Genomic DNA, 27,793 nt, shown 5'->3' on the forward strand with positions numbered 1-27,793 from the left:
GAAACATAAATAACTGAACGAAATATTTAAGGAAATCTAATGAATTGGGAAAAAAACAGAACTCTTTCAATGGGTTTGCATTTCTCGGGTTGTTTGGGCCACATCCTGCTGGCGTTGATGTGCAATCTCACGTTGTGTGCGAGTGGTGGCAAAACCACGTGGTCCTGAACATCCCTCTGTCTCCACCGTGTCTTGACCATAGACTTTATATATAAACCTGACCCACATCTGTTGCTCACTTTATTAGAAACACGAGCCCACGAGGAGGAGGAGGAGGAGGAGGAGGGGGGACGGGGGAGAGAGAGAGGGACCCCTGTTTGAGCAGCTGTGTGACAGTGGCTTGGCTGCGTCTGGGTGGAGTCAAGTGTCTGAGTCTCATTCTGACAACAGGTGTCCCTCTTCTCGTCCTCCTCCTCCTCCTCCTCCTCCTCCTCCTCCACCGTCACATTACCGGGGATCCGCCTGTCCGCTCCGCACACTCTCTCCCTGACCCGCCGCCGCTCCTCTCACCTCCTTCTCTTCATCCCTTCATCTCACCTGCAAAGCTCCAGGAACTCCTCGCTCACACGATGCACTCCGCTCAGAAAGACACCACCTACACCAAGATCTTCGTGGGGGGTCTCCCGTACCACACCACGGACTCCAGCCTCAGGAAGTACTTCGAGGTGTTCGGGGACATCGAGGAGGCGGTGGTCATCACCGACCGGCAGACCGGCAAATCCAGGGGCTATGGCTTCGTAAGTGTGAACGAGCTGGACTCGAGTTGTGGAGTTTGTTTTAAAGTTGCTTGAACGACAGATCCGCAGCCACCGACTGAAGTGCGAGTCTGCTCCGTTAGGATTAAGTGTTGTTGTTAGTCTGGCTGACTCGGGAGCGCTGGTACATGACAGCACATGTTCTCTGTTTCATCCCTGTGGCCAAACTCGAGCAGTGAGAAGCCTCCAACCATGTTTCAACCCCCATGTTGTTTCCTGTAGGTGACCATGGCAGACCGGACCTCCGCCGACCGAGCCTGCAAGGACCCCAACCCCATCATAGACGGGAGGAAAGCCAATGTGAACCTGGCCTACCTGGGGGCCAAGCCCCGGGTCATACAGCCAGGTGAGGGTCTCACACACACTGATATCACTGCTCAAGGCCCCACAGTCCCCTCACATTCACTGGAGCTGCAACAAATTCCACACACTCATAGGAATCAGCCCCCTAAAAAATGTTTAACTCGATCCATGAATAAAAATTCCATGAAAAACGATGAAAAGGTGAAAGAAAGATTCCTTGACTCTGACCTAAATTGAATGGACTCTTCCCTGACCCACACTGCATCCTTCCACCAAGTCTCTTGATAATTGCTTTAGCCCTTTTTATGTAATCTTTGTTACAATCAAACCAACAAAAAAACAGACAGTGGTTGAAACATAACTAAAAGTAGACACAAGTAAAACTTAAAGGTCAAAAGATGATCTGGATATTTGGAGAATACAAGCCTCTTGTCGACGGACATCTTTGATGAAGGTTTTTGTTTTCTTGGAGAGGACGTGTAGTTTTATAAAGGACAAGTCTCCTTTTTCTTGAAAGTCCTCTCCACTGCATTAAAAGAAATTTGACGATTTTAAAATTTGTGTTTTTCCTTCCAGGCTTCGCGTTTGGCATGCCCCAGATCCACCCGGCGTTCATCCAAAGACCGTATGGGTGAGTTCACCTGCAGACCATCCACCTCTCCTCGCAAAATCTCCTGTGCAAAATGCTAGAAAACCTTTGCCATGCCTTTTCATGACCTTGTGAATATATATGTTTGTTACTGTTGTAAACATTTATTCATTACTGCCTCCACCCTCTTAATGCTGAATGAGGACATGTGAGTGTTGACGTGTGCTCCTCTGCTTGGCGTTGACTGTGAAGGAACTTTTTTTTTGTTTTGTCCTCAGCCCTCTCACAGGACTTGACTTCATGTTGTCCATCTCTCTCTGACCTGACAGGCTCGCTAACGGTTAAAATAGCTGATGAGAGGCACAGGATGGTTTGAGGAATAGCTGAGTCTGCGTTGGGCAGAGCGCTAAAGTGTTACCTGTAAACATGCAGAAACGAACTGAAATGGTGACTAGATGCATGGAAGTCTTCTGCTGTTGTTGTTTTCAGTTTTTCCATAGTACATAGACTGGTGTGTGCCTTGTGTTCAGTATGATGTGGTGTTCAGCTTAACTGTGTGCTCATTCCTACTTGCAGTGGGGTGCAGGAGTTTTTTTTGTTTTTGTGCGGACTTTGTGAGTTTCGATAGGGAGTCGTGTAACTCTGCGATGTGGTGTTGATTCTTTTTCCCTTTTTGTAAAGATTTGATTTGTGCTTTAGCCTGTTTTTTTGTTTCCCTCCTCCCCATTTTATTTATTTTAGTTAACATCATTTGATTGTGTTTTGTTGTCACAAAGGGGCTGACGATCACTCGGCGTGTTCGTAATTTCCTCAACCAAAAAAACTTGATCCCTTTCAACAAAACAAACACTGGCCTGCATGTGAGAGTTGTTTTTCTGTTTTCTTACCCATGATGCTGTGTTTTTGTTTTCTTTTATTAACCCACCGCTCTCACTTGTAGCTTAAATTTACAGGGACATGAAACGCGCACATTTCTTCATTTTCTTTATCACTCCAGCAAATAGTAAGATGGTAAATTTCCCACTTCAAAACCAGATCACCCTCTGGGTTAACCAATTTTAAATGTTAAAACATATGTGATGTGTTATTTAGCTTTACAAAAAAAAAGTGCATACAGACAAGTTGTCTGCTGTGTCTCAGCCGGCCTCTCAGGCAGCAGCTGTCGGCCACAGCCATCTCCATGGCCTCTCAATTTCAGATGGAAAAGAGGAGTCACTCGGCAGCGCTGTTAATAATGTATGGCACAGACGGGGCCGCTCGGCCGTGCACAACAGGTGGAGCGAGCCATGTGCCCGATGAGCCTTTTGGTTATGTGCTGGGGATTACCCATGTGTCCTGGTGATTTACAAAGCATCTTTATTTAGCTGTGAACCCCCCCCCTGCTCTTTCAATAGACCTCGGTCAGCTGCTCATGTGCCCTTTTTGCACTTGAAACTTTGATATTTAAACAAGGACAAATATCCAAGAACAACTAACGGCACGTTTCCCCCCCCCATAGTGACAAATTCCTAAGTATGTATGTGATTGTATTGATGAACAAAAAACCTTTTCCTGCTCTCACTAAACAGCTTCAGTACAAAGACCTTTTACCTTTTTATTAACAGCCGTGGATCATACATCCCACTTCTTAAACAGCCTCCAATCTGACATTAAATGCGACCGGGGGAGTCACTGAGACAGGAGAGCGCTGCGGGCGGCCATTACAGTTGACCAGTTCCCTGCCATGTGTTTGTGAAGGAAGAGATCAGCTTGTCCTTTGGACATGACAAGGGGAGCAAAAAATAGCATGCAACCAGCCTCCCTTGTCAGTCAAGCTGGTGTGTCTGTTTGTGTGGGGGTGTATGTCGGTAAGAGGGGGAGGGGGACGCCCGTGTGAGGACAGATATAACAGTTTCACACCTGCTCCTCTGTATATTTTACTGGGGGGGGGGGTTTCACAAGTTTAAAGTGGGACCAAATTTACCCAGATACCCAGGCTAGTACTTTTCCATTTAGACCCTGCTCTATATTCAGAATATTGCTCTTCCAATGGAAATCTTTTACTCTTAAAGCACTATTTTCTCCTTTTTAAAACATTTAAAATTCATTTATTTTTAAATCAGCCACAACAACAAGGCTTCTGCACAAACTAATGACCAACACCCACTTGTTAGGATACTGTTTGGTTAACTCAGCAGCTACATCCACAGCGTTGCTCTAAATAATTAATTTAGACACGGATATCATATGTGTTTGTGTTAAAGGATCTATTAACATGTGTGGGCATGCCTGTATGTGTGGTGTTGGTGTGGCAGTGCGTGGACAGAATACTGTCCACTTCTTATCTTGATATGTTGTGGTGTTGTGCGATGAGCTCGCATTTTGTCACATCTAGTTTTCAGTGAACCTCTGGGTGCAGAGCTGGGCTGTGCCTTCTCTTTAATGCCTCACTGTGTTTCAGATTCCGGTGCTTTATTGAAATTAAAAGCTGCGCTTGAGTTTCTGTTGTGGTTTTTGCTGCTTCCTTAACTTTTCATTTCTAGCCAGGGTTTTTCAGTTGTTAATGAATGGATTTGCTGTGTTCTGAGGACTGGATTGATGTATTTGTGGCGCCTGCTTTTTAGTTTTCCAGAATTTAGTTTCAGCGTTGGACAGAGGAGCGGCTTTGGTTCTGCTCTGACCCTGTGTGTCTTTGTGTCCTACAGGATCCCTGCTCACTACGTCTATCCTCAGGCCTTTGTCCAGCCCAGTATGATGATCCCTCATGTCCAATCCTCTGCTGCTTCAGCGACAGCTGCTGCTGCCGCCACTTCCCCGTACCTTGACTATACCGGAGCGACATACGCTCAGTACTCTGCGGCTGCTGCCACCGCTGCCGCCGCTGCAGCTGCCTATGAGCAGTATCCCTATGCGGCCTCACCAGCACCAACGAGCTACATGACCTCAGCAGGGTACGGATACGCGATGCAACAGCCGCTCGCCACTGCTGCCACCCCAGGAGCTGCTGCTGCGGCTGCGGCCTTCAGCCAGTACCAACCCCAGCAGCTGCAGACAGACCGCATGCAGTAAAAGCATGAAAACTACCTGACGGGAGGAAAGCAGGGGTGGTCCACTCCATATAAGGAGGTCAAAGGTCACAGAGGGAAGACAGTAGAAGCTGAATGATGGTTGTCAGTCCCAGGTTTTCTCTTATCAATCCTTCTACCAAAGAGCCTGAAGAAAATCACCAAAAACGTGGAGACAGATGAGAAATTACTGTATAATTTATTCAGGCAGCAACAGTATTTTGCCACTATTGAATATAGATATGAATATTTAATATTTATTCAGTAGCTAAATAATGTTTAATGTTAATTGAAGCGCACTCTCTGTACCTCATGTCAACCACTTGTGTATATTTATATATTTAAGTGTAATTTGCATAAAATTCACAATTACATTTATGTCTTATAATCAGGTTTCCTCCCCAGTAAAAACCAACACACACTCACACATGAGAACATGTGTTACGTCATCATGCAGTTTTCAGTATTTCATAGTTTTGGACCAGTATTTTTGTTTGGTAAAGCTATGCAGACATTGATAGAGCTATTTTCTTATGATTTTCTCTTTTGTAATAATTGTTTGGAGTGAGATAGATTAGACATCCTCGACTAGTTCCTTCTGAAATGTGTTTTCTTGATAGTACATAGGACAAAATGCTGCAGTAAAAAGCACTCACTTTTCTTCCCTTCAAATTGCACCTCAACTAAACTCAGCAGGAGGGAAGAAACATTGTTGAATGTGAATCTTTCATCTTGAGAAAGGAAAAAAAAAAATACTATTTCATCACGTGCCTTTTAAATTATGCTATTTATGTATTTATTATGGAGCCTTACAGTAAAAATAAACCCTTTAATATTTGTGTATTAGTATAAAGCCTCCTGTAGAACATGTCACACACGTGCTGCTGTATTTCTCATGATCAAGCGCACATGTGAAGAAGACTGTTTGAACTTGGCTTCACTTTGTGCTATACTGTGTATAAAGAACAAAATGTGTGGAAACGTAGCAATAACTCCAAAGCTTTTTTTCCTGCTTCCTGTTGATTTAATGTTTGTTGTCTAAAATATATATCCTCAATTCTTTAATGTCGCTTTTTATACTTGACCAGTTTGATAAAGGACGGTGTGACGGCTGTCAGCTTTTTAAATTTCTTGATCTTCAGTTACATTTGATGACTTTTGACATTGAATGTCTTCTCACACAAGGGCTTCACCTGTTGCACCTTGTAATTTGTAATGCATGAATCAAAACGAATGCAAACATTTAATTTGTGAAATAAAAGGTGATCTACCCTCAACTGTGTTTTTATTGTATGTTCTATGATGGTCACAGTTGTGAAAATGAATACAGAACAGTAGCAGATGGTATATGTACACAAAGCATGTTTACTAGTTTTCATGCAGAGTTAACATCCTATAATGTTCTGTTATGAGCTCTCTGTGTATAGTGAGGCAGCAGATGAGTCGTAGTATATAGTCCCACTACAATTTGAACTGTAGCTATGTGATCGTAACATACGCAGATTTTTATTTACCATTGTGAGCAATAATAACGTGATTCATGTATTTCAAAACAAAGATAGAAACTTTACTGGCAAGGATTTGTGTCCTTTATCTCAGGTCACACAAATCTTCAGAACCAACTAATAATGGATTACACAACATTAAAAAAAACATGCAGAGGATTGTGGTACATGAATCCAGCCTCCAACTATTAAGTATGAGAGGTCCCTCGATACACCACCATCAAAACTATTAGATATTGATCATTTTATACTAGACTGACTAGCGCCCCCTAAAGTGAAGCCCCGGCACTGAGATTGGCCAACATGTGCAAAAATCGATAGGCACATTCTACTTTTCATGACAAACAATTAAGTCTGATGAACTTGTCCTTGAGCTTTCATTCGATCAACTTCAACTTCTGTGAATGTCATCTCCACAAGATTGAGATATAAACTACCTCGGTATATATGATTTCATCACACGGTGTGACCGTGGTGGTGTGACATTTTGATGCAAATAATTATTTGGTGTCAGTTTGCTTTAATGTCGCAGTGTCAGAATCCTTAGAGTTCTAAGATGCAAAGATGAACAATGTCTACTTACTGAACAGAGAGAAGAATGTTTTTGACCTGAACAGATCTACTTGTCTTGTCTAGTATAGTGATAGGGATGGCACCGTCTACAACCAAAGAGAAGGTAAGCCTAGTTATGAAACTAAAGCGGACCTGGACCATCTGACAGACGCCCAGTCGTGCAGTGACTTACCACATCCTCTAGATGTAGCTGTTGTCTGCTTCTTTTGCTGTCGTTCATCACTCGTGTCTCGCTCTTTCCCTTTCACACAGACAGCAGTACATCCACATAGAGGTTTCTGAACCAAAGCTAAACATCCACCGTTATACGCTCAATGCATCGCCCAAAACAGTATTTATTCAACAGCACATACAATTAATACAGCAATATAATTATGAGCATCAACCATTATGCTGCACCAACGTTTTCTTGCAGTGGCCAGCTTGTAATGTAGTAGGTAGAAGATATATAGAATATATAAATCAATAACTTCACAGGTGCGGTGTATGATAAAGACTTTGAACACTTCTTCCCCACAACGTTTAAGTGTTTCAATTTATCTGAGCAGAGCGGTGGAATGACTCATTGTCCCAGATGACAATGTATTACATCTGGTGTATGTGGTTTACTGCTGTGAAGATGTTGTGTAATCGGTCCAAACATGTGAGAATGTGAGGTGTGTTGTAAGGGATCATATGGGCGTGACGGAGGAGGACCCCATTCTGTGTAGTGGCAGCACAAAAGCTGATGTTACCCCCACGTTGCCCTGGGACATGGATTATCCCGTGGCCAATGATATTTCTTGCTCTCCTTTTTGCTTTTGTCCTATGAACCCTGCCTCATCTATTTATATGAATTCATGCGATTACCTCAGCATCCATCTGCAAAACTCTCAGAAATACAGTGAAAGACAAGATTGTGTAGTTCAGCATAGGTCTGGAATTCAGTACATTTACATTATGAAAGTTATGTGTGCATTATGCAACTTCACACACAACATCATTACTAATGCCGCAGCCGCAGCCTTCTCCTCCTCCGTGGATTCCCCCTCTCACCCTCACTCTTCTTCTTTTTTGAGCACAAGCTCCATTTTGGTTGAAAACAGGTGAACTAGGCTGCTGCATTGCTATAGTGCTTAAACCTGATTGGTGTGTCTTCAATTACAGTTTTTCTCAGTTGTTAACACACAAAAAGCGAAAATTTGGCACAGTTTGCACAACCTTCACTTCATGTACCAATCACTGGACCCAATTTGGCACTACTTCACACTCCCTCATCTGCATTAGACTCTGACTTTCATTCTTTACACTCTGATGTCCATTACACATCACCTTGTTGTCAAAACACTACACACAATGTTCAGTTGTTGCACACACTTCTCAAGTCAAATCTCAACGCATCAACCTACAACACACAAATACTCAAATCTCTAAACATTAAGGTCTGTTGAGCAATTTCACCTCATTTCCACAGCCGAACAGGAGACTGAAATTGTAGATGTGGTTCGTGAGAACAACTCTCTTACACTCAGACAAATAAAAACTAGGATCCTGGCTGACCATGCTACATTTAGAAACATCCAGACTGTCAGCCTCTCTACATTGGACCGTATTCTTCATAGGACGGCCATGTGGATGAAACAAGTGTTCATCCCATTTGAACGTAACACAGGCATGAAGGAGTTACAGTGAGAGTTTGTGCTTGTAAGTACCAACATTCAGCACTGACACATGCATGTATTGCACCTGTAATCTAATATTGTTCCTTTTCTACAGTGTCTCACTGTAGCCCACTGTGCAGACCTCTCTATGTCCATACTGTAACCTGCATTCTCATGCTGTCTGTGTCGGTAGATCCAGGAGCATGACACAGCTGATGAGTTGTACCAGTACATCTTTATTGATGAGGTTGGATTCAACCTGGTGAAGAGGAGGTGACGGGGCAGAAACGTCATTGGCCAGCGGTTCGTTGTTAAGATCCCCGGCCAGCGCGGTGGGAACATCACACTGTGTGCTGCAATGAGTCACCATGGGGTCTTGCACCGTCATGCCCACCTAGGGGCCCATAACGCTGCCCGTCTCCTCGTCTTCCTGGATGGCCTGCATGACCTGCTGGTACCACCTGGCCAGAGAAATGGCTCATTCTCCAGAGTCATTCATATGGCGTGTTCCATTTTGATGATTGTGTTTTCAATTTTGCACTTCAGTGTGCTGTAAATGCTTGGTAGTGTGCAAGCAAATGCTTAGTTGTGTGTACTCAAAGAATGGTATGTGTGTATCATTTGAAAATATGGCTGTTTGTACCAAATGAAAACACGAGTTCCATTTTGTGAACAGGTAAGAGATTTGATGGCTGTGTGCAGTTTTGAGAAAGCCGTTATTGTTTTGAAAAACGTGTCTTAACAATTGTAAAAAACTGTAAACATGGCCTGGGTCACAGCACAAGCCAAAGACACCTGAGGATACTTTTTAACCAATCGGGACGGCTGAAGCCAAACCCAGCCCTTCTGAGTTGGTTGAGTTAGGATTGTCGTCAGCTTGTGAGGCCATGGCTCTCAAATCAGAAGAGGGGGCTCCAGTATGTGGTCTGCTGGTTTTGCACGGTCTGTTTATTGTATAGTTTGGTGTTAATAAATCCCAAGGTTCGGGCTGTTTTAAAGGCTTCTTGCTGTCGATTTGTGTTAGTGAAGGTCATTGAAACATGTTTATTAAGGTTTGGACCAACCACGCAATGGGCCGTCGAATCCAGACACTTCCTCGTCTACCTCAGCAACAATGTCTTATCAACAAATTTTAAACAAGACTATCAGACCCCCCTAACTCAAAAGGAAACCGACAATAATCACTTCCACGAGTGCTGCTGCCACTCAGATGAGAGAGAGACTCTCCAGCTTTCCTTAAATACCCCTCTACATAATCACACTCACCTGAGAGGAGAGAGAGTGAGGAAGAGGAGGAGGAAACACGTAAAGAATGTAACACAAGGACAAAATCCAGGGACAGAGAAATATTTGAACTAAAAACAGTGGATCCAAAGATCAAACTGATGCATTTTGTGCTCTTCAACCTCTGAATAGAATGAAAAAAAGAATGAAAAAAAATTGAATGTCATTGAATAGGTGTCAGAGAGAAGATCATATCCTGCAGACATGCACACGAAGATGTGTGAAGGAATCACAAGACATATCTTTTTAAGAAACATAACAGGGTCAGACTTTAACTGAACTTGCTCCTCTGATCTGTATCAGTAATCTATTCCACAACTTTGGAGCATGATTTACAAAAACTTCTGCGTCTCAAATTTTTCAATTGCACGACTCGGAGACACAAGAAGGTGCAGATAACAAACTTTAATATTAAATAAGGGTACACGTTAAGGCAGTCCTAACACGAGTATGTTAATCCAACAAGACGAAGGCAGCGGCAGTGTTTGTAATCCGTAAATCCAGCAGGGCGCAGACAGCGGCAGGCTGTCGATCAAAGTGCAGAGTTTCCGGCAGGGAAATGGCAGAGACGTCACTCGTTACGCAGGCAGTGATCGGTGACAGGAGAGCTATCAGAAGTAAATGCTGGAAGGCTAAGAACATGAAGAAACAAAGACGAACTGGCAACGCAGCACAGGAACACACAGACTAAATACACCGGGTGATGACGACCTGGTGCAAACAATCGGGGAGGAGCTGACAATCACCAAGGTGGAACACACACACGAGGGAGGGAGTGAGGAGTCTGAAATGAGAGGAGAGGTGAGTAAACAATAACAACACAGAACAGAAGAATAAGTTATAAATCTCAAGCCAACTTAACTTAGTAATCGGGACTGGACATAACACTAAAAGACTTGCTGCAAATGATCTGTGTTCTAGAGGGAATAGAACTAACAGAGGTATAGTTATTATATCTTCTAGGGTTAGGAGTCACAGATGCTAACAATGAAAGGTTTCATAGCCTTGTGCCAGAAGATAAACATTTTTAATGCAAATTCTACATTCTATACAAACGTTTATTAGAACTAATAGCTAAATGCAGGCATTTTAGATATCTTACAATATCATGAATGGTTGTGTTAGAATATCTTGTTGCAGAGACACATTCTAATACCATTGCTCATCTTACTCATACTTTCTCTCATTGTGTTAAGAAGCAGGGCTCTGTGAATACTGACTCAAATAAATGAAGCAGGATTAAAACTTATTTCATGTCAGTTTATTTTTCATGTTACAACACAAAAACAATCATCTGTGTTTTCAATGGCAAACAACTGATCATGTGAGGAACAGCCAACAGTCAAGAGAGAGGCATGAAGTGTGGCTGTGGAGTCAGATGTGGCGGTCCAGCCTGAATGAGGATAAGGAAAGTGTGTGTGTGTGTGTGTGTGTGTGTGTGTGTGTGTGTGTGTGTGTGTGTGTGTGTGTGTGTGTGTCTACACATAGTTCTTCAGGGAGAATCCGGAAAAGATATTCTCATATATAGTGACGTCGGGAGGAGCAGGTGCTGTGATGAGACGCTTGAGATAACATCGGTCCCTGGGACACAAAATCCAAAAAAAAGATTAAACACCACGCAGACAACACCTGATAGTTGATCTGATAGGAAGTTAAGAATACAAAAAGAGTTAAGGAGAGCGTGCCCATACATCACAAATATATAAACAGCTTACCTAGCTTTGAGGGGCAGTTTTTGAGAGAAGAGCCCGAAGTGAGACCCTGTCCTGGAGTCTGGACTTTGGGCTCTCCATAGGGAGCGGACTTGAGTCGGCAGTTGAAGCTCCTGCAGAGAGAAGCATGCATCCATTATCTATAACGTTAAGGGTTGGATGGGGTTAGCTAGAGCTGATGTCAGCATCATATTCACACCTATGGCAGTTTAATCTAACCCCAATCTGTATGTTTTTAGGACTGTGGGAGGAAGCCAGAGTACCAAGAGTATTAACGACAGGAGAGGTTGAACTTCAGGGGTTGATCATGTTTCATCTGGGGTCAGTGCCCCCCTGGCTGCACCCCTTGATCTAACCCTGCTTTGGCTATATTCATCATTAAAACATTACAGGGCCTCTACGGATTGTATCATGAGTTATGTGATGCGTCAGTGTTAGATACCTTTTAAGATGTTGTTCAAGTCGAACAAAGGTAAAGAAGAGACAGGAGGGGTGCTCGGTGCACAGCTGCTGACAGTGCCTTGCATCAGGAGAAAGGAGAGTTGTTATATCTGATCCCGGGAAATCCACATTCTCCATTAACTCAAGAGCGCATTCTGAACAAATGGGAAAAACAAACAATCACAGATTAAACTGATTTGACTACATATATGTTAAAAGGCTGTCAAAACTGTGGCCACCGTCTCGTCAAGTAGTGTATGTGTTACCTTGACTGAAGCAGAGGCTGCAGATAGAGAGAATACCCAGTACAATCCAACAGGGTCCCATGGGAACCTGTTGGATTCAGAATCTATGGTCCCTCTGTGAGTGAGTTTCCTCTGGTTTCACAGAACCGGTCCTTTCAATACTTTCACTGACACAAAAATACAAGTGTGTCCTGTTGTACGTCACGTTACAGACAATGTGTGGCCTCTTCAAAGCCTCAATTTAAACCTTTCACATTAAAACACTGTTTTCACTGAATGATGCTGCAGTCAAATCTGGATTTGAAATGTACATGTTCTCCTATGGTTTGATGATTTCACTCAGTGCAGATAAAGAGTCTGAACTTCATCAAACATCTTAATGCAACACCGAGTTAGACTAAAGTCTCAATAAACTGTAGATTAATGACACAGTCTCTATTCAGGCGACATGTGATCTGATCTGTGAGGATTCAAATTCAATCTCTTTGTGATCGTCTCTTCTTCTTCATCATAAACATGAGAAATATAACGAAAGGACGAGGAAACTTCATTTTCAACCGACAGTTTATTTTTTTCCAAGAGAACACATGCATCTTTTAAGTTACATCAATTCTCTTGTGACTCCTGCTCCGCCTCCCGCAGCCAGGTGAAGAATGATGTGAGTGACTTAAGGGCCACGCCTTTACCCAGATGCTCGGGTCTACTGCTTGTCCCCCAGTAGTAAAATGAGTCCTCGGAGATGACGTCCCCGTCATACATACAATCAAAGAAAATCCGGAGGAGGTCTGGAGAAAAAATACATGTCAGTCATCGTTTCAGCTGCGAGGTGAGACCAATTCCAATTGTTATCAATTCAATTCATGTGATTTGTAAATAGATAAGAAACAAAAAATGGATGGATTATACATTGTGTTTTGCAAAAGTGATTTGGAGTCGGAGTGAGGTTCCTCGAATGAACAAATCAAGTTAATGTCAGTGTGAGAACAAATTTGAGATACAAAACTTAACTTAGTGAGATTTAACTATTACACTTGTTTGATCACAGCTGAGAACTTGTTACACAGTTTGTTCTTAAGAAACGAAGAAAGGGATCATGTGTGAGTTTCATTTGGACTGAACTCTGATGCAGAACTTACTCGGAGGCTGATCGAGTGTGACGATAAGAGCCTGAAGGGAGTGAAGCGCATGCAGCTGTTCCTTAGTGTCTGAGTTGCGGTAGTTGAATTCAGGCAAACTCTTCTGCAAGAGTGCCATGTCCACTCGGCACTTGGTGTTATCTGCGAAGTGAAGCAGGAGGCAGAGTAAATTAATTTGCTCGGCAGACAGTAAATATTGTATTCAGCGGTGCGATTTGAGCAGAGAAGAGGAGTCTAGGCTCCGGCTGGTGGAGAGCTTACCTTTCGCTGCTGCCTCGCAAACAGCTGACATCAACTCCCTCATGAAGGGAGACAAGCTCAACCTAGATTCATCCAGGTTCTCCTGAGAAAAAGAGAACAGAGGAGGAGGAGTAAAAACACAGCGTCTGTCAACTTCACAAGAGTCAGCTCAGAAGTGATGACACCGAAGAGCAGTAAAACACAAAGCCCTTTTCAGAGAGGATCTGAGCGCCAATGGCCCAATGAAGGGTTACGGCCCAATGAAGAACCCGTGGAGAGAATTTGATAAAGAAATGAAGTGGAGATTTAGAAAAGTACTGTTAGAGGAGTACTGTTTTCTATGAGTGTGTAATTTGGTTGAGCTTGATTGAATTTAGGGAGACTGTTGGGCCTCATAGGAGGTACGTGCTCTACTGAGTGCTTCTGGTTTTAATTATTATTTATATCTACCTGATATTGGTGCAAGTTCAAAGTATGTAGATGTGTAATAAACGTATCTCTGGTCTTAAACTGGAGCTTATGTTTCATTTGTTTAGTTAAGCTTCAAAGTCCAAATTATAATTAAATTCTGTTACTATACAACGAGGTGTAACTCAGCCCAACTCCGTCTGCCATTCGGGATTTTTACCACTAACTCGCAGAGGCCGGTTGATGTCATTTTTCGTACCTTCACACATTCGAAGGTCTGCTCTTCATTGGCGATGTCCTCCAGCACAATCTTCTCCTGAGACAGCGCAGGTTTCTCTGTGAAGGCAAATAAACAAACAGTCACAACAGTGTGATTAATGGCAGAGAGTGAATGTGTCGATATTATTGTCCTGTCTGTCCGGTGTTGGGCAGCAACGTGCGTCTCACCAGGCTCTGGGACTCTGCGCTCTTGCTCAGATTCCTCTTCGGTGTCACTCGGTATCCGTGACACGACTCCTTCTTTGTCCAAGTCTTTTCCTGGGTCCTCCTGGGCCCCAGGCTGAGGCAGTGGCGGCGCAGCGCTCAGCGGCTTGTCACCGCGCTTTCCACGCTTTCTTCCCTTTCTGCCTGTGCTGCGACTGGTGGGGGACGAATAAACAAAGAGTCAGGAAGGATGTCAGTATAAATGAGAAACTCGGAGCATAAAGCTTTTCAACCAATTTGGAACGAACTACAAATAATTATCACTGCCCTTAAAATAATCACACAGGGTTGTCATCTCATACCTTCCAAGAGTTGTCCTGGCGTCAGAATCAGATTTTTGTGGAGGAGCAGTGGAGGGTCGAGGTGAGGGGCTGGATTGCAGCGCTGAGAAGCGGTTGAGGCCCGCAGAGATGAAACGTTATAAAAGAGATAAGTGAAAAATAACAATTGTGGATGATCAGAGTCAAGGTCCAGTCATTAAGAGGAAGATGCTTCACCTGACTCCGTATATAGGATATGCTGTAAGTTACTTTTTTATATCAGGGTTTCATCAAGTTAAATTTAAAACCTTTTTAGAACATGATGAAGGAAATTCTCGTAAAATGTAATAGATATACTATCAGACTCCCAGATTTCTAACAGGCTGAATCTCGGAGATGAATCAGTGACAACTACAGCTAAACAGAGCGGAACAGTCAAAACATTGTGAAGTGTGTGACACCCTTCCATCGTTAAGTGTTGTAGTATGAACTCCAAACAGTAACAAGACTCCTGATCAGCAGGTAATGTAGTGTGAACTGCACAGTGATCCGACAGCTTTAAAAGTCGTGTGGTGTGACCTCACCTGAGTCACTGGCCTTGGCTCCTTCACTGCTAGCCTTCACCAATATGACTGGAGCCTGGGAGCCAACCTGGTCCTCGTCCATTTCAGTCTGCAGAAAGAGAACAATTATGATCACCCGTCAGATTACCAGCAATAAAAACTACAGATGACAATAGTAGAAAATCTGAAAGGGAAAGTCTAAAGGTTTAGACTGAAATCTACAGTTGGTTTTGCACTCTTCCGTGTTCTCAAAATGTCCAGCAGAGGGAGAACTAAGCTTCTTTCCAAAGCACTGTCTGAATTCTGCAATGCCCATTGTTAAGCAAGGACAAGTCCCAACCACATTACTGCATCCATTCCATACGTTGTATTTTTTAAACATGAGGTGACCCATGGGCTTAGTGAACAAGTGTGCTCCCTGTTCTACACTGAAACATGTCAGAGTGCATCCAGCAGGCAGAGATCCCACAAAGTCTGTTTTCCTTCTATTCTGCAGTACCTCATCGATCCTTTGTGCCACCTTTGCACTGCCGAACATGCAAACTACAGTGATGCAGATCAGATAGGAGCAGGGACAGTTTTTACAAACAGCCCGGTTGTGACGATTCCAAGGATTAATCATAAACAGTAATGGGACCCGAGTTCTCTAATCCTAACCCTATGTACGGTTTTCCAGCTAGATAACAGAAACCACGGTCGAGGAAGTCTGAGACTAAAATGGAAAAACATTTAGATCTGCTTCATTAAAAGTTCAAGACGAACTTGCCTCAACACGAAGAACGATCTCACCACTTTATCTTAATTACAAAGCTGGCGATGTTCGACCAAGACAGAGTTTTCAAAACAGCCTCCAGATTCAGCCCAGACCATCAGGCACAAAAGAATTTGCCACACAACTGTTCACGTTGTCTGTGATCAGTTTCTACCCAGAGGTCACTGGTGATTTCACAAAATATACTATATTCAACTTCTTTTGTTTTGATACACTGTTGAATTGATTTACTCTGAGTTAAGGGCGTGAAATCGTGGGCATGAGGAGGAAGCATGAACAAATCGACACAAATGCTCCTGTTATGAGTGTTATATCAGTAATAATAAGAAAATCTAAGAAACTTGTTTACCGGTATCTGCATAAATACTAAAATATGATAATTTTCTGATTATAGAGCCGAATCAGAACAAGTCCTGACTCTGCTTTAGGTTCCAGCTTTAAATCAAATGAACATTTCAAATCTATCAGATCAAACTATCATTAATAACAATTTCAGCAAAAATAATTTAAATGTTTGAAGTCTGTAGCCAATTCTCCAGATTTTACCCGGAGGTCACGTCTGACAACGATTTAAATTTCCATGGAACACCACCAGTTACCACATGGTAATTGTTTGTCATTGTTTTTGTGATTCCAATGTAGAAATATGAGCAAATCAACTATGAGGGACAGAAAGTAAATAGCAGCTTCACGTCTACTGTATGCAGTGCATTTGTACAATCCTCACAATAGAAGGTAAGAAAAAGTAAGAATGGTAAGATCTGTGTCGAAGCCTCAGACAGCTTGTCTCACCTCGGGGAACGTTGGGCCCTTCTTTGGGTCGGTGGTCCTGCTGTTCTTTTCTTTGGGCACAGTGTTGCCCGGCTCCTCTCTCTGTACGCCCTGATCCCTCTGCTCACTCGGATCTGTGGAAACACACCCACACAAAAAACAAAAACAAACAAACAAGGAAATACAGGTTTTAGATTAGTTCACAGGAAATACAGTGGAGTCAAACGGCTGTGAAAGTGGCAGACAGAGTGACATCTCTGACTGTTTCTGTGGCATGCTGTGTTACAAGATGAAATATTATAGCTCAGCTAGCAGATGGGAGGGAGTGAGGGGGCTTCCTATCTGCTGTTGGGAACAATATCATCTCTGCAGGCTATAGGGACAGGAGGTCTACAGACTTCCTGAGTCACTATAGCTGTGTTGATGAGATTCTAAGCCTTAAAGAGAATTTAGAATGGAGGCCTGACCTGGCTGTCTCTGGGTCTCTTTGGAGAGGAGTTGCTGCTGCACTTTTCCCGGCTCTTCCAGATCGGGTCCTGTGGACATCCAGTTGTGCTGAAGAAAAAAAAATGTACACATTTTGTCATAAATAGAGGAATCGGTCAATCACATAGGAATATTCTAATGACTGAGGACACACTGATTAATTCATTAAAGATCAATAGTCATCACGTCCTCCTCAGGTTTCTTCTATTTTTTCCCTGTTAATTGTTTCTAGGGAATTCTCTTACATTTCTTTGCCATGATCTATGTATCTATCTTTATCAGTCCTTCTAAAATGCGTTAGATCACGTTAACAACAGCAGTGTAGATATTCGTTAAAAAGAATATGACCAGAATATATAGTATCATGTTGAAATAAATCTCTGTGGTAAAATCCCTGTTACTTTGGAGAATTTGAATTTGAATCTTTACAATTGTGCAATGAAAGAAAATTCGCGAAGACCCACTCACCAATCTCAGGTCTATAACATCCTGCAGCATCAACCGTATACGAGTGCACGTCTTCCCCTCTCTGACGATTTTTTTAATCTCGTAAAAATACCGATCCATCCGAGGCTGGTGAGACACAGAGGGAGAGAGACGGTTAATTTGAGACTTGAAGTTCATGTTCAGCATGTCTCCATTCAATCTACCAGACAGCAGGTTGCAGATATTATTATTCTACAGAGTTGACCAATTGTCCAGTTTATCACTTGGAACAGTCCTCACTGCCCGAGATGAAACCGGAACATTTCATCAAAAGCAGCATGAAAACCGTAATAGCCAGAAACAAACAGATGCAATTCACTGTAACTGTATTCACATCACATCTTTGTACCTGAAAACAACGTATTTCTCTTAATATTTAATTTTGGAAAGGGAAACCAGCCGCATATTATCCTGTAGATCATATTTGAAGCTTTCAATCTGTAGCCCTTCAGACCTTTCCAAGACCGTAATTAAATAAATTTAAGATTTATGTCAAATGAACTACCAGCAGCTTACCTTGGCCTCCTCTAGGTCAAAGTCCTGTCCGATGATGGTGAGCAGGCTGCAGAGACACTCTAAAGACACGTTGTCTTGGTTCTGCAGCAGCTTGACCACGCAGTCATGCATGACGGGCGCCTTTAGCTTCTTGAGCTTGAACAGTTCGCCGATGAACTTGAGGTAGCCAATTGAACGCCGCCGGAAAATATCCTTGGCCTCCTGCAGCTCTTGCATAAGTCGGTGACGATCCCTCTAATGGGACCAAGAAAACAAACCTCTTGAGCAGAGTTGAAACAGAAACTAAAAGACGTTTCGGTAAAGATCCGGTGTCAGACTTACCCGTGGCGCAGAGTCCAGCTTCTTCTGCTTCATACTAATTAACACATCATCGTCCTTGTCCTTCTCAAACTCCTGCTGACAACGGCTTAGCAGCAGCTTGATGAAGCTCACTGTGCGAGAGGGTTCATCATGAATGGGCACTTCGAGCTGCACATGAACAGTAAGTGGAGGGAATTCAGTAGAGAACATAAGCATTAAAACAAAATTAGTAATGAACTAACCCTGAAAAAACTGGAGTTTTCTGCGGGTTTAACATTTGCTTTTATATATCAACAAATTAACATTTTCGTATCTGGATTATTTCGATTTTAATGACTTATTTATATTTAAGTTTATTTTATCAAATGATGGCAGACAGAAAAAGTAATAGTTTGTTTAGAACTCTTATTAATAGAGTCTATAATTAAGGATATGCACATTTAATAAATTGTGTTTTAAAGGATTATTAGTGACTGATTTTCAAACTCCTTAATAAATAGTGTGTGTCGTCTGGTGTAGACTCTAGAAGCATCAAAACAATGAAACCTCATCATCACACTGTACTGAATTGTGTTGCTTTTCACAGCATTATTCTGCATCAAGTCCGAGCTGAATATGAACCAATTGATCCATTTACTGCATAAACATTTAACAGTTTGTTGACTGCATATTGAGACACTGTTTGCACACCCCTCTAATAGATTGTTTAAAGTTCACTTATCCTTCATCGCTTTTTTGCATCTGATGAATGCGGCAATTTACGAAAAAGCTATATTTATGTACTGCTCTAAATCCAATTCAAACAATTACATTACAAACACAAGACTCTCTCGTTCCAAAGTCGACACACTTCTGTGCTCAACTAGGCAAACTGCTTACCTCGGCAAGGCAGCTACACATGTTCCCGTAGGCCACCGATAAGCTGGGCTCGTCGATGGCTTTCTCAAACACCAGGTCCACGACTCCTTTGAGCCGCTCCTCCGTGTCGATGGTCACGTCCGTCACCTGCTTCATCAGCTGGTCGAACTTCTCAGGCGTCCGCTTGTCCAGGATAATGCGGACCTTCTTGAACAGGTCCTGAGGGGAATAGGTCATAACAGGTACTTAAACTCTGAGGTCATCAAGCACAAAGATGAATCTCTCGCTCCACATGAAAAACTAGTCCTGTTGTAAAGCTACTAGTTATATGGAAATTAAACACTCACAATGATTTTCCTATATTTACAGATTTAAACAACATTCTTTACTGGAATTTCCATGACTTTGAAAATGTTCCATCACGTAGACTCACATTAATCATCAGAAAAGTCTGTATATACAATTTCTATATATGCCCACTGCTTTGTGGATGACAGTTTGTGTATATTTGGTCGTACCTGTGTTCCTTTGAACGTTAGTTCCGCTGGGAGGCTTTCCCTATTCCCGCCTGGTCTCCGGGCATTCTCTGATGTCTGCTGCTTAACCACTTGATCCACAGACAGGCTCACGATGATCTCCCTGGGTTGTGGTCGCTGCGCCCAAGGGTTTATAACCTTTACCAGGAATAAAGGGAAAAACGTTATTATTACCATGACTCAATATCTTTTAAATTAGCCAAAATAACGGATTTTCAATTCCAGTTTTTAAGTTTTTGTGAGTTTCATAAGTAAGGCAACATAAATATCATTTAGGTTACCCTCTCTTACTCTGCCTTACTGAAAAGTCTTGGGCGTGAGGAGGAAGCATGAATGAATCGACATAAATGCCCCTGTTATGAGTCTTTTCAGTAATAAGTAGAAAAAGTAAGAAACTTGTTTACCAATATCTGTATGACTCATAAAATATGATATTTTTCTGATTATACACCATAATCTGAACAATATCTGACTCTGCTTTAGGTTCAAGCTTTAAATCAAATGAACATTTCAAATCTCTCTGATCAAACTATCATTAATCAAAATTTCAGCTCAAGTAATTAACATTTTTGAAGTCTGTAGCCAATTCTCCATTTTACCCAGAGGTCACGTCTGACAACGATTTAAGTTTCCATGGAACACCACCAGTTACAACATGGTAATTGTTTGTCATTGTTTTTGTGATTCCAATGTAGAAATATGAGCAAATCAACTATGAGGGACAGAAAGTAAATAGCAGCTTCACGTCTACTGTATGCAGTGCATTTGTACAATCCTCACAGTAGAAGGTAAGAAAAAGTAAGAATGGTAAGATCTGTGTCGAAGCCTCAGACAGCTTGTCTCACCTCGGGGAACGTTGGGCCCTTCTTTGGGTCGGTGGTCCTGCTGTTCTTTTCTTTGGGCACAGTGTTGCCCGGCTCCTCTCTCTGTACGCCCTGATCCCTCTGCTCACTTGGATCTGTGGAGACACACCCACACAAAAAAACAAAAACAAACAAACAAGGAAATACAGGTTTTAGATTAGTTCACAGGAAATACAGTGGAGTCAAACGGCTGTGAAAGTGGCAGACAGAGTGACATCTCTGACTGTTTCTGTGGCATGCTGTGTTACAAGATGAAATATTATAGCTCAGCTAGCAGATGGGAGGGAGTGAGGGGGCTTCCTATCTGCTGTTGGGAACAATATCATCTCTGCAGGCTATAGGGACAGGAGGTCTACAGACTTCCTGAGTCACTATAGCTGTGTTGATGAGATTCTAAGCCTTAAAGAGAATTTAGAATGGAGGCCTGACCTGGCTGTCTCTGGGTCTCTTTGGAGAGGAGTTGCTGCTGCACTTTTCCCGGCTCTTCCAGATCGGGTCCTGTGGACATCCAGTTGTGCTGAAGAAAAAAAAATGTACACATTTTGTCATAAACAGAGGAATCGGTCAATCACATAGGAATATTCTAACGACTGAGGACACACTGATTAATTCATTAAAGATCAATAGTCATCACGTCCTCCTCAGGTTTCTTCTATTTTTTCCCTGTTAATTATTTCTATGGAATTCTCTTACATTTCTTTGCCATGATCTATGTATCTATCTTCATCAGTCCTTCTAAAAAGCGTTAGATCACGTTAACAACAGCAGTGTAGATATTCGTTAAAAAGAATATGACCAGAATATATAGTATCATGTTGAAATAAATCTCTGTGGTAAAATCCCTGTTACTTTGTAGAATTTGAATTTGAATCTTTACAATTGTGCAATGAAAGAAAATTCGCGAAGACCCACTCACCAATCTCAGGTCTATAACATCCTGCAGCATCAACCGTATACGAGTGCACGTCTTCCCCTCTCTGACGATTTTTTTAATCTCGTAAAAATACCGATCCATCCGAGGCTGGTGAGACACAGAGGGAGAGAGACGGTTAATTTGAGACTTGAAGTTCATGTTCAGCATGTCTCCATTCAATCTACCAGACAGCAGGTTGCAGATATTATTATTCTACAGAGTTGACCAATTGTCCAGTTTATCACTTGGAACAGTCCTCACCGCCCGAGATGAAACCGGAACATTTCATCAACAGCAGCATGAAAACCGTAATAGCCAGAAACAAACAGATGCAATTCACTGTAACTGTATTCACATCACATCTTTGTACCTGAAAACAACGTATTTCTCTTAATATTTAATTTTGGAAAGGGAAACCAGCCGCATATTATCCTGTAGATCATATTTGAAGCTTTCAATCTGTAGCCCTTCAGACCTTTCAAAGACCGTAATTAAATAAATTTAAGATTTATGTCAAATGAACTACCAGCAGCTTACCTTGGCCTCCTCTAGGTCAAAGTCCTGTCCGATGATGGTGAGCAGGCTGCAGAGACACTCTAAAGACACGTTGTCTTGGTTCTGCAGCAGCTTGACCACGCAGTCATGCATGACGGGCGCCTTTAGCTTCTTGAGCTTGAACAGTTCGCCGATGAACTTGAGGTAGCCAATTGAACGCCGCCGGAAAATATCCTTGGCCTCCTGTAGTTCTTGCATAAGTCGGTGACGATCCCTCTGATGGGACCAAGAAAACAAACCTCTTGAGCAGAGTTGAAACAGAAACTAAAAGACGTTTCGGTAAAGATCCGGTGTCAGACTTACCCGTGGCGCAGAGTCCAGCTTCTTCTGCTTCATACTAATTGACACATCATCGTCCTTGTCCTTCTCAAACTCCTGCTGACAACGGCTTAGCAGCAGCTTGATGAAGCTCACTGTGCGATTGGGTTCATCAGAGATGGGCACTTCGAGCTGCACATGAACAGTAATTGGAGGGAATTCAGTAGAGAACATAAGCATTAAAACAAAATTAGTAATGAACTAACCCTGAAAAAACTGGAGTTTTCTGCGGGTTTAACATTTGCTTGTATATATCAACAAATTAACATTTTCGTATCTGGATTATTTCGATTTTAATGACTGATATATAGTTAAGGTTATTTTATCAAATGATGGCAGACAGAACATGTAATAGTTTCTATAGAGCTCTTGTTAATAGAGTCTATAATTAAGGATATGCACATTTAATAAATTGTGTTTTAAAGGATTATTTGTGACTGATTTTCAAACTCCTTAATAAATAGTGTGTGTCGTCTGGTGTAGACTCTAGAAGCATCAAAACAATGAAACCTCATCATCACACTGTACTGAATTGTGTTGCTTTTCACAGCATTATTCTGCATCAAGGCCGAGCTGAATATGAACCAATTGATCCATTTACTGCATAAACATTTAACAGTTTGTTGACTGCATATTGAGACACTGTTTGCACACCCCTCTAATAGATTGTTTAAAGTTCACTTATCCTTCATCGCTTTTTTGCATCTGATGAATGCGGCAATTTACGAAAAAGCTATATTTATGTACTGCTCTAAATCCAATTCAAACAATTACATTACAAACACAAGACTCTCTCGTTCCAAAGTCGACACACTTCTGTGCTCAACTAGGTGAATTGCTTACCTCGGCAAGGCAGCTACACATGTTCCCGTAGGCCACCGATAAGCTGGGCTCGTCGATGGCTTTCTCAAACACCAGGTCCACGACTCCTTTGAGCCGCTCCTCCGTGTCGAAGGTCACGTCCGTCAACTTCTTTATCAGCTGGTCGAACTTCTCAGGCGTCTGCTTGTCCAGGATAATGCGGACCTTCTTGAACAGGTCCTGAGGGGAATAGTTAATAACAGGTACTTAAACTCTGAGGTCATCAAGCACAAAGACCAATCTCTCACTCCACATGCCCACTGTTTTGTTATTACCATGACTCAATATCTTTTAAATTAGCCAAAATAACGGATTTTCAATTCCAGTGTTTAAGTTTGTGTGAGTTTCATAAGTAAGGCAACATAAATATAATTTTGGTTACCCTCTCTTACACTGCCATACTGAAAATCTTGGGTGTGAGTTGGAATCAAAAAATATTTTTTACCAATATGTGTATAAATCATAAAATAATATATGTTTCTGATTATACACCATAATCTGAACAAGTCCTGACTCTGCTTTAGGTTCAAGCTTTAAATCAAATGAACATTTCAAATCTCTCTGATCAAACTATCATTAATCAAAATTTCAGCTCAAGTACTTTAAATGTTATAAGTCTGTAGACAATTCTCTAGATTTTACCCGGAGGTCACGTCTGACAACGATTTAAGTTTCCATGGAACACCACCAGTTTCAACATGGTAATTGATTGTCATTGTTTTTGTGATTCCAATGTAGAAATATGAGCAAATCAACTATGAGGGACAGAAAGTAAATAGCAGCTTCACGTCTACTGTATGCAGTGCATTTGTACAAGCCTCACAGTAGAAGGTAAGAAAAAGTAAGAATTGTAAGATCTGTGTCGAAGCCTCAGACAGCTTGTCTCACCTTGAGGACCTTTTGGCCCTTCTTTGGGTCGGTGGTCCTGCTGTTTTTTTCTTTGGGCACAGTGTTGCCCGGCTCCTCTCTCTGTACGCCCTGATCCCTCTGCTCACTTGGATCTGTGGAGACACACCCACACAAAAAAAACAAACAAACAGGGAAATACAGGTTTAAGATTAGTTCACAGGAAATACAGTGGAGTCCAACAGCTGTGAAAGTGGCAGACAGAGTGACATCTCTGACTGTTTCTGTGGCATGCTGTGTTACAAGATGAAATATTATAGCTCAGCTAGCAGATGGGATGGAGTGAGGGGGCTTCCTATCTGCTGTTGGAAACAATATCAACTCTGCAGGCTATAGGGACAGGAGGTCTACAGACTTCCTGAGTCACTATAGCTGTGTTGATGGGATTCTAAGCCTTAAAGATAATTTAGAATGCAGGCCTGACCTGGCTGTCTCTGGGTCTCTTTGGAGAGGAGTTGCTGCTGCTCTTGTCTTGGCTCCTCCTGATCTTCAATCTTTGGCACCTTGTGGCTCGGATCACTGTTTTTTTGACCCTGGTCGGGTCCTGTGGACACCCAGTTGTGCTGATGAAAAAAAAATTTACAGAACCACAAATGACTTCAAACTTGAATCAGACTGATCTGTAGTGAACAGATTTCTTTGGTCTTTATCTTTGACAGATCAGAGAATTTAGGAGTATATGTTGGTTTGATCACACTGTGCTAGATACATTTTGGCATAAACAGAGGAATCAGTCAATCACAGATGAATATTCTAATGATTGAGGACACACTGATTATTTCATTAAAGATAAAAAGTCATCACGTCCTCCTCAGGTTTCTTCTATTTTTCCCTGTTCATTGTTTCTATGGAATTCTCTTACATTTCTTTGCCATGATCTATGTATCTATCTTTATCAGTCCTTCTAAAATGCGTTAGATCTCGTTAACAACAGCAGTGTAGATATTCGTTAAACAGAATATGACCAGAATATATAGTATCATGTTGAAATAAATTTCTGTGGTAAAATCCCTGTTACTTTGGAGAATTTGACTGTTTGAATCTTTACAATTGTGCAAATTAAAGAAAAATTGTTAAGAGCCACTCACCAATCTCAGGTCTATAACATCCTGCAGCATGAACCGTATACGAGATGAAATCATCCCCTCTGTGAGGATTTTTTCCATCTGGGTAATATACTGATCCATCTGAGGTTGGTGAGACACAGAGGGAGAGAGACGGTTAATTTGAGACTTGAAGTTCATGTTCAATATGTCTCCATTCAATCTACCAGACATGCAGAAGAATACATCTTGGTGAGATGAAAGCAGAGACATGAACTGATCTTCGGCTGCACTAATGTCAAAAACACTGCTGACAAAAAGTTCACATCACATCTTGATCCCTGCAAACAACGCATTTCTCTTAATATTTAATTTTGGAAAGGGAAACCAGCCGGATATTATCCTGTAAATTATATTCTAAGCTTTCAATCTGTAGCCCTTCAGACCTTTCTAAGACCTTTAAAAAAATTAATTTAAGATTTATGTAAAATTTACTACCACCAGCTTACCTTGGCCTCCTCTAGGTCAAGGACCTTGCCAATGGAGGTGAGCAGGCTGCAGAGACACGCTAAAGACTCTTCGTCATTGGTGTTCAGCAGGTTGACCACGCAGTCATGCATGATTGTTGCCGTTTCCATCTTGTAATTGAACAGTTCGCAGATGATCTTGATGTTGCCAATGGAGAAGTCGGTCACGATCCGTCTAATGGGACCAAGGAAACAAACCTCTTGAACAGAGTTGAAATCAAAACTAAAAGACGTTTCGCTAAAGATCAGGCGTCAAACACTAAATGCTATATACATATCAGGATGCAAAAGAGATGTTATAGACGTGGAAGACACCAACAAAGATGTGAAAGTTCAAAGTAACATTATATACATTTTCCAACAAGTTTATCAAATAACCAGGGAACAATTTGTGGATCAGGGCTTCAAATCAAAGACTTTAGGCCCCTTGTGGAGCCTTTTTTACATGCAGGTACCATCAAACTGATAAGATGTTGATGGTGGAAGAAGAGAGCAGGGGGGGAAATATAGTTGGGTAAATTACTTGATGATGCTTCTGTCGCGTCTGGGTAGCAATCTGGTGGGTTGTGTAGAGATATTCTGTAAGGTAGTGGAGAAGGAGCGATGACAACATAAAGGTCAAAGGAAAAATATGGCACATTATAGGACATATACCATCACTCAAGAGGAAAAATCTGCCTTTAAACTTAAAATGAAAAAATAATGTGTCATTTCTTCATATATAACCCAGCCCTTGGACTTTAGTTGACAAAGTTAAAGCCAAAGTTTGCAAATAGTAAAGGGAGCTAGGCAATAAAACAATATCAATAATTATCGTAATATAATTCTCATCAATAAAAGAATAACTAAAGTCAGTACCCTATATCTTTGTCTTCTGACTCTGGGAAAAGATGCGGTTACACAGTGAAAGAGGCGGATCCAGGGAGTTGTTTTTGTCACTGTTTTGACATTGTGAGATAAGAATTTTTTTAAGTTTTACCAATAACCAGGGAATAATTTGTGGATCAGGGCTTCAAACCAAAGACTTTAGGCCCCTTGTGGAGCCTTTTTTTGCATGCAGGTACCATCAAACTGATATGATGGTGGAAGAAGAGAGCAGGGGGGGAAATATAGTTGGGTAAATTACCTGATAATGCTTCTGTCGCAGCTAGGTAGCAATCTGGTGGGATGTGAGGAGATGTTCAGTAAGGTAGATGAGGAGTGATGACATCATAAAGATCAGAGGAACAACATGACACATTATAGGACATATACCATCACTCAAGAGGCAAAATCTGCCTTTAAACTTAAAATGAAAAAAGAATGTGTCATTTCTTCATATATGACCCAGCCCTTGGACTTTAGATGACAAAGTTAAAGCCAAAGTGTGCAAATAGTAAAGGGAGCTAGGCAATAAAACAATAACAATAATTATCGTATTATTATTCTCATCAATAAAATAATTTCTAAAGTCAGTCCCCTATATCTTTGTCTTCTGACTCTGGGAAAATATGCGGTTACACAGTGAAAGAGGTGGATCCAGGGAGTTGTTTTTGTTACAGTCTTTTGACATTGTGAGATAAGAATTTTTTTAAGTTTTACCAATAACCAGGGAATAATTTGTGGATCAGGGCTTCAAACCAAAGACTTTAGGCCCCTTGTGGAGCCTTTTTTGCATGCAGGTACCATCAAACTGATATTATGGTGGAAGAAGAGAGCAGGGGGGGAAATATAGTTGGGTAAATTACCTGATAATGCTTCTGTCGCAGCTGGGTAGCAATCTGGTGGGATGTGAGGAGATGTTCAGTGAGGTAGATGAGAAGGAGTGATGACATCATAAAGATCAGAGGAACAACATGACACATTATAGGACATATACCATCACTCAAGAGGCAAAATCTGCCTTTAAACTTAAAATGAAA

General features: G+C 41.8%; 2 protein-coding genes across 2 annotated transcripts; one reads left to right on the forward strand and one right to left on the reverse strand.

The window, feature by feature from the left end:
* Positions 1-289: 289 nt before the first annotated feature.
* rbm24b (RNA binding motif protein 24b) lies at positions 290-5,968 on the forward strand. The gene is made up of 4 exons (XM_062400195.1): positions 290-737; positions 978-1,101; positions 1,635-1,689; positions 4,332-5,968. The coding sequence occupies exons 1-4, from the start codon at positions 570-572 to the stop codon at positions 4,693-4,695; spliced, it is 711 nt and encodes a 236-aa protein (XP_062256179.1). The 5' UTR covers positions 290-569; the 3' UTR covers positions 4,696-5,968.
* Positions 5,969-12,658: 6,690 nt separating this feature from the next.
* On the reverse strand, positions 12,659-25,488 carry LOC133964751 (eukaryotic translation initiation factor 4 gamma 3-like). Its single transcript, XM_062398990.1, has 23 exons — positions 25,411-25,488; positions 24,747-24,885; positions 24,305-24,417; positions 23,399-23,596; positions 22,541-22,687; positions 22,220-22,453; positions 21,686-21,790; positions 21,199-21,286; positions 20,752-20,864; positions 19,889-20,044; positions 19,392-19,589; positions 18,534-18,680; positions 18,213-18,446; positions 17,679-17,783; positions 17,192-17,279; positions 16,746-16,858; positions 15,203-15,290; positions 14,661-14,742; positions 14,323-14,513; positions 14,135-14,211; positions 13,489-13,570; positions 13,228-13,368; positions 12,659-12,876 (listed from the first exon to the last, which is right to left on the reverse strand). Exons 1-23 carry the CDS (start codon positions 25,486-25,488, stop codon positions 12,698-12,700), a joined length of 3,096 nt encoding a protein of 1,031 aa, XP_062254974.1. The 3' UTR covers positions 12,659-12,697.
* Positions 25,489-27,793: the final 2,305 nt, after the last annotated feature.

Source organism: Platichthys flesus, chromosome 11 (assembly GCF_949316205.1).
Source record: "Platichthys flesus chromosome 11, fPlaFle2.1, whole genome shotgun sequence".
In the NCBI taxonomy this organism is placed as follows: Eukaryota; Metazoa; Chordata; class Actinopteri; order Pleuronectiformes; family Pleuronectidae; genus Platichthys; species Platichthys flesus.